Genomic DNA, 7,940 nt, shown 5'->3' with positions numbered 1-7,940 from the left:
TTCATAACACCATTTGACCATTCCGAGTAGTGAATCTGGGGTCCAACAGTCTTGTTTCACATCCCCCTCTCAGCATCTTCATCACAACCTGTTTCTGGTTTGTCAGAAGTAACCGTCATTAACGTTGTTGACCGACCTTCTGAAGTAGGCTGTCAAGGTTACAAGGTTCATGTTAACAGAACATGCAAATACAGACTGATGAACAAAAACACTGTTTTTATAGCGACCACAAAATAGTTTATTCGCATGAACGTGTCTTTCACAGAAGCACAGCAGAAACAAAAACAAACCGAAACCTTTTTGACATATAACTTGTATTAACATCCTGTCAACTGCGTGTTTGTGCTACCTCCAACGAAAAAGTTCCACAAATATCTCAGCATGTTATAATTGGGAAGGACTACACTGAATAAAGAAACCAAAACGATGTGGGGTTAACCAATAGGCAAAAACTTGGAGATGAACACGCTGGGATGGGCCCATGACATGACAAAATTGTGACAAATAAGAGAGAGAGAGACGGAGAAAGAGAAACAGGGACAAGAGACAGTCAATTGAAACTAAGAACAACTGTCTTAAGCTACCTCCACCATCGTGCAGACTGCAACCACAAGACTTCTAGAAAGTAGCACAGAAGAGCAACAATGTACAACGTTGTCAGGTTGTTTGATGGAGTTGTGGGCTTCCAGGAATAAACATATCCGTAAAGGGTGTTTGAGGTTGTTCTTGGCCAGGGGTCTCCGGCACTGAGCTCCCCCCTGGATTATGCCCGGGCTCAGGGTGTGTGGTGGGTCCAACTGAACAGCATCCTCCCAGGGTGGGGCCTCTGATCCTGGGGTCTGCACCCAGCTGGGCCGGGCACCACCACTCTGGCCTGGCCCGGCAACAGGAGTCAGGCCCATTAGAACCATGCAGCCCGGCCCCAAACAGGCGGCGTGGCAGCCGGGCGGAGCTGGGTCTAGTCTCTACGATACTGTCCTCTGCATGTTCAAGCACATTTGTTTAATTACATTAGTGCGGAAACGTGTTCCTTTTTCCATCGTTGACCGCCTTCGATTGTGTGTCTGACTGGATAATCCTCCCACAGGCCCTCCCTTCTCCCCTTCCTGTCCTCCCCCGTGTCCTGGGTCCTGTGTCCGGGCTGGACGGCAGGGTCTTGGCCTCTCAGCTGACGATCTGCACCACCTCCCCGTTCTCCCCCGTGGGAAGCTGGATGCTCTCCTTCACCTCCATCTCCCCCTGGAGGGCTGGAGCCAGCTCCCCCGCCTGCAGGCGAGAGGGAAGAGAGAGAGGAGAGGAAAGGTGACAAAGAGGGAGGGAAAGATGGAAGGAGGGGTATATCGGGGAGAGAAACATGAGAGTAGTCGACAGGAACGCGAGGCGTGGAGGAGAAGAGGAGAGAGTGTTTTAAAATGAAAAAGGACACGGAAGAAGGCAGTAAAAAAAGAGAGATTGGAACGGTAAAGAGAAACGTGGGAGGAGCAAGAGAGACACGGAGGGAGAGAGAGAGAGAGAGAGAGAGAGAGAGAGAGAGAGAGAGAGAGAGGAGGTTAGTAAGTGCAGACAGATCTTTTATCTTCGTATCTGAGCTCAGTTGACAGAGGAGGTAACAGAGGAGGGTGAAGCCCCTGAAGGCGATGACTCATCCCTGATAGATGGCCCCAGTGGAGGAACCTGACTCATCCCTTCCTTACAGACAAGCCAAATCTCCCTGACACACACCTGTGTGTGTACACCAGGGCTCCTCAACCAGGCTTGGAGGGAAGCCCGAAGCCCGGTACAGCTACAGTGTGGCCCCACGGCTCTGCTAGTGGCAGCGACACAAAGGTTCAGGTTTGGATGTGTGTGTGGCCTGCTCTCCTTAACATTAACCCTGATCCCACAAAACACACCGCTAACCCTCAACCTGGAAATCCATAACCGTGTGACCTTATAACCCTGACCTTATAACCCTGACCTCCCTGACCTCCCTGACCCACAAACTCCACCCCTAACCCTGGAAAATCAGACCCTAAAACCCTGACCATGACCATACAACCCTGACCTCCCTGACCTGCAAGTCTCTGAGCCTCCCGACTCCCCGTCGATGCAGACACTGACACCAGACAGAGCTGCGAAGCTCCCCGACCCGAGGCAATGTCCAGCCCGTTTGAATCCGGCATATAGTGAGACTCCTCTGCTGTGCAGGATGTTGTGAGGACCTTGATAGAGCAGGCTGCCAGCCCCTGGCTTGGTCTGGCCTGTGTGCAGAACTGTCCGCTAACGTCTGAACTCTCCACACAGCTGACATCCGCCCGGCAACCAGACGTTCCTGTGAGGAATATAATCTGATGTATGTGTGTGTGTGTGTTTGGTACTCCATTTGATCTAGGCTGTGTAATGGAAACCATTCAATAAAAAGAACGAAAACAAATGTGTAGATAAATAAATAAAATAAGTCATTTTTTTCAAAAGCTAGCATAAACGCTACCATCTGTTTGGAATGTTTCTTTTGATTCAACACTTATCAGGAGTGTGGGTCTAACCTTGATCTGACATGTGATGGTGACATTATTGGTCTGTGTGGGTGTGTCCCCATAAAAAGCTTTATGTTGAGACTCAGAATCTCATGATGTCAGACTGTGATTGGTCTAGCATTGGGTCAAAAGTTCACTGTGATTGGTCGACAGTATAGAGTTAACTCAGCTGTTTGCTTCCAGGATCTCTGTGTACAATCAAGCATTTCAACACATGGCCTAGCAAGACACACACACACACACAGGCTCCGCTGAGAGACACAAGGTAAATAAACGCTCTGATTGCTGCTCAGATCAAGATGAAGCCCAGACCACGAAGTTCTGGTGCGCCGATCGTCCACATGTGTTAACACGCACACATGTACACACATTAACATACACATACATACTTTCACTGACGTGACACACTATGCTAGCAAGACTAGGGACATCCATCAAAACATGGCGTCCAGGCCCTGCCTGCCATCTCCACATACAACATCAAGACAGCCGGACGGGCCAGACCTCAGATCTCAGGAGCGACAGACAGGCCGGTCCCTGGTTCTCATGAGGCAGGAGTCTGTGCCTGAGAGGAGGGAGAATCAAGCCCACGTGCAACTGGGTGGGAGACTCTAGAAGGTCCTGGTACAGAGGATCAGAGGACCCCCAGGAGACTCTAGAAGGTCCTGGTACAGAGGACCAGAGGACCCCCAGGAGACTCTAGAAGGTCCTGGTACAGAGGACCAGAGGACCCCCAGGAGACTCTAGAAGGTCCTGGTACAGAAAACCAGAGGACCCCCAGGAGACTCTAGAAGGTCCTGGTACAGAAGACCAGAGGACCCCCAGGAGACTCTAGAAGGTCCTGGTAAAGAAGACCAGGGGACCCCCAGGAGACTCTAGAAGGTCCTGGTACAGAGGACCAGAGGACCCCCAGGAGACTCTAGAAGGTCCTGGTACAGAGGACCAGAGGACCCCCAGGAGACTCTAGAAGGTCCTGGTACAGAGGACCCCCAGGAGACTCTAGAAGGTCCTGGTACAGAAGACCAGAGGACCCCCAGGAGACTCTAGAAGGTCCTGGTACAGAAGACCAGAGGACCCCCAGGAGACTCTAGAAGGTCCTGGTACAGAAGACCAGAGGACCCCCAGGAGACTCTAGAAGGTCCTGGTACAGAGGACCAGAGGACCCCCAGGAGACTCTAGAAGGTCCTGGTACAGAGGACCAGAGGACCCCCAGGAGACTCTAGAAGGTCCTGGTACAGAGGACCAGAGGACCCCCAGGAGACTCTAGAAGGTCCTGGTACAGAGGACCAGAGGACCCCCAGGAGACTCTAGAATGTCCTGGTACAGAAGACCCCTGGGAGACTCCAGTGAGACGAGGATGACTGGCATCCTACAGCCGGCCACTAACAACCGGAGGAGCCAGTCATTATTTGAGGTTCTACTCTTTTATAATGTCACAGGGGGAGGCTTCTCCTCACGACGAGACCTGCGGGGGGGGGGGGGGCAGGCGGAGACACGCCCTCTTCAGCCACATAAGACAAGAAAACAGTGACCAGAAGGAAGAACATGTGCTATTTAACATGGCTGGTGGAGAACAACGAGAACATCTTGTTGTTTTGGCATTTCTGGTGGTGCCAAGAGGTGCCACTTGAAAGAGCAAAGCCCTCCCACCCACCCCCCCAGCCCCCCGCCCCAACTCCTCCAACCAGCTCTTGTTCTCCCACATCAGTCATCAAGGGATTTCTGGCTAATCTAGTAATTATTACTTTCCTCTTTGTAACGATGCATTCATGCATTTTTACTCTGTTAAATGACTGTTTACACAAACACAAGCCAGAGGGCTAGGCTTAGGAACAGGAGTGGGGGCATGTGGAGAGTGAAAGTCAGACAACGGGAGAAAAACGACAGAACTCTGTGTTGGGGCTCCGTGCAAATAGCAGCTATTATGCTGCTGTCTGTTGCGACGTGACACTAACTGTGTGTGTGTGTGCGTGCATGTGTGTGTGCGTGCATGTGTGTGTGCGCGGGTGTGTGCATGCATGTCAGTGTGTGTGTGTGTGCGCACGGCTGTATGTGTGAGCGCGGGTGTGTGTGCACGGGTGTGTGTGTGCGTGCACAGCTCCTCACCTGCACGGTGTTGTTGTGGTCACTGACGGGCGCCAGTTGGACGTACTGCACCTGGATGTCGCTGGCCTGCAGGGCGGAGCCCTCTACAGCCGCGCCGCCACCATCACTGGACGCCACGGCGATGAGCTGGGCGCCTCGCAGAACCTGGGACGGAACAGGGGTGGAACGTCAGAACAACATCACTGATCACGAGTCAGATCCCCATCATCATCATCCCCTCTCACTGTACAAAGGTGTTTTGAGCACCACAATATCTCCAAAACTTCTCAACTCACACCAAAACACCAAGACCAATAGCACTAGGATAAGGCGAAAAACATATATTTTTAATATTGGGGTGAACTGTCTCTTTTACATGAAATGCCAGTTGAGCTTGGCCATGTTGGTTCCACTTCATTGAAGTAGTGTTAAGAGAGAAGGATTACAGCCCTGCAGACAGGAAAGGCTTGTGTGTGTGTGTGTGTGTGTGTATGTGTGTGTGTGTGAATGCATGCCTTTTCACTAGCCCCGGAACAGCAATTATATGTGAATTCTTACTCTGAAAATAGCTGTTTATCCTTTTTTTTTTAAGAGGGGACAGCCTCATTTGAAATAAAACTACCCACCAACCCCCCTCCATTTACAACCAACTCCCTTTTTACATTCCCCCCCCCCCCTTTCCCACATTGTCCTCGGCTGAACTATGTTCCTTGTGCTGTTGGGGCTCCATCCATCCATCCCTCCATCCATCCATCCCTCCATCCATCCCTCCATCCCTCCCTCCCTCCCTCCATCCATCCCCCCCCCCCTCTCCGTCCAGCTGGTCTGGAACCAACACAACACATTCCCAATTTGGGGGAGAATCTGCTAGTCTGCAGAAAACCCAAACCCCACAAACCTCAATTATAGATGCTGGAGGGCAACTATGCCCCGTGACTCTCCCGCCCCCTAAACCCCCGCCCTTGGGCTTTGAAGTTGGAGACAGACCCCCCCCCTTCACCCTACCACCACCATCATGGTGATTTGGCACTGGGAGGGAGGGGGGAGGGGGTGGCACCACAACAGCATTCTCCTTGCCAGAGGATGCCAAGAAGCATTATGGTGCTGATTAGAGGCTTCTCTGACTCACCAGATTCGGCAACCGCACATACACACACACGGACAAACAGAATCAATATGGAGGGCTCACACTGTGAATGAGCATACGATGACTCTTTTAGAACAATCCTCAGACTTCCTCTCGTCTCCTCGCGTGGGACCACTTTGTGTCCACTGGAGCCAATAAAATAAAATAAAACACTCCAAATGCCAGGTGTGTGTGTGTACCATGGGGTTGACAAACACTCGTCTGAACGGATGAAAGGTCGGGGCTCAGTCTCCGTGTGGGAGCAGACCCCATCCCAGCTGTGTGGAGTCCTTCACAGAGCGCTTGAGTGCTGGAACACCCTGGGAAATACTGCCAGCGATTACACAGGAACCCTGCTCCACTCCCCAGTTCGTCATCCAATCACTTGTTTGGATACTCTAACATGATTGGACACTTCCACTGCCTCTACATTTTTGTGATTTGTAAGGGCTGGCACTAGTTAGACTAAATAATCAAGACTGACCAGAGAGGACGTCCCTGTCTGGATAACGCCTGACAGTTGGTGCATCTTAAGTGCATTAGTTACTGTTGACCTTGGGTTAGTTGGATAGGGCCTCTTAAATTGTATGTGCTGGCTGACCACCAAGGGCTGAGAGTACAGACATGTAGAGGAGAGACGAGGAGAGTAGAGGAGAAGCAATGCAGAGAGGAGGACAGGAGATGGAAAGGAGGAAAGGAGAGGAGGAGGAGGAGGAGGAGGGGGGGGGGGGCTAGTCAACATGGTGGTTCCTTGCCCTGCCAGAAAACGCCTGCCTGGAGAGGATCTGTCGAAAAATCAAGAACATCTTAAATTCACTGCAGAGTTTGCTAGTTGCCACGACCTTCTGAAAATAACAAAATGACCCAGAAGAAAAGAGAAGAATAAATCAAGCTCATGCCGTAATGCTTTCAGCAGTGCTGGAGACTGGAGATTTACAGCGACAGCAGCTTGATGTTAAAATCATTCAGCAAGGCCAGACTGAAACACAATAAGCAACTGAGCAACCACGATCCTCAGTCCCCCCCCTCCTCTCTCTCTCTCCCTCTCTCACTCCCTTTCTCTCTCATCTCTAACATGGTCTTACAGTGCACATGTATTTAGTTAACACTGAAACCTTGTATATACAGAACAATAAGTCAAGATGTGTTGGCTAGGTGATTTCCTCATCAGGAACACAATGGTGTTCAGCTGGAGAGTACGACAGACATTCTCTTTCAATCTCAAGTCAAGGGGGGGGGGCAGACCAGGTGAGAAATGCCACAGCTTCCAAGATTCGAAGAATGTTTCTGCCCTGGAACTGTGTGTTTATGTGTGAGTGTGCACACATACGTGAGGGGAAAAAAAACCTTATCCTTCTACTGTTTGTTCCAGCTTTCTCTCAACCGTATCAAACTCACCGGGAACACACGCAAGCACACACGCTCTTTTACGAGGCCGCTCCAGGCTGCCTCCTATCTTCCCAGGTAGGCTGCCTCCTATCTTCCCAGGTAGGCTGCCTCCTATCTTCCCAGGTAGGCTGCCTCCTATCTTCCCAGGTAGGCTGTCTCCTATCTTCCCAGGTAGGCTGCCTCCTATCTTCCCAGGTAGGCTGCCTCCTATCTTCCCAGGTAGGCTGCCTCCTATCTTCCCAGGTAGGCTGCCTCCTATCTTCCCAGGTAGGCTGCCTCCTATCTTCCCAGGTAGGCTGTCTCCTATCTTCCCAGGTAGGCTGCCTCCTATCTTCCCAGGTAGGCTGTCTCCTATCTTCCCAGGTAGGCTGCCTCCTATCTTCCCAGGTAGGCTGCCTCCTATCTTCCCAGGTAGGCTGCCTCCTATCTTCCCAGGTAGACTGCCTCCTATCTTCCCAGGTAGGCTGCCTCCTATCTTCCCAGGTAGGCTGTCTCCTATCTTCCCAGGTAGGCTGCCTCCTATCTTCCCAGGTAGGCTGCCTCCTATCTTCCCAGGTAGGCTGCCTCCTATCTTCCCAGGTAGGCTGTCTCCTATCTTCCCAGGTAGGCTGCCTCCTATCTTCCCAGGTAGGCTGCCTCCTATCTTCCCAGGTAGGCTGCCTCCTATCTTCCCAGGTAGGCTGCCTCCTATCTTCCCAGGTAGGCTGCCTCCTATCTTCCCAGGTAGGCTGCCTCCTATCTTCCCAGGTAGGCTGCCTCCTATCTTCCCAGGTAGGCTGCCTCCTATCTTCCCAGGTAGGCTGCCTCCTATCTTCCCAGGTAGG

The 7,940-nt window shown here is 51.7% G+C and overlaps 1 protein-coding gene across 1 annotated transcript in view; it reads right to left on the bottom strand.

The window, feature by feature from the left end:
• Window positions 1-226: 226 nt before the first annotated feature.
• banp (BTG3 associated nuclear protein) overlaps window positions 227-7,940 on the bottom strand; it is a gene marked incomplete in the record, with an annotated part of 20,302 nt that continues 12,588 nt past the window's right edge. Inside the window, 2 exon segments of the mRNA XM_067234571.1 lie at window positions 227-1,266; window positions 4,623-4,766. Of these exon segments, the coding sequence (XP_067090672.1) occupies window positions 1,165-1,266; window positions 4,623-4,766 (246 nt within the window).

The sequence above is a fragment of the Osmerus mordax genome, chromosome 4, assembly GCF_038355195.1.
Source record: "Osmerus mordax isolate fOsmMor3 chromosome 4, fOsmMor3.pri, whole genome shotgun sequence".
Lineage (NCBI taxonomy): Eukaryota > Metazoa > Chordata > Actinopteri > Osmeriformes > Osmeridae > Osmerus > Osmerus mordax.
Note: the sequence above shows the minus strand (reverse complement) of the source record. Positions and strands in the feature narration are given on the sequence as shown.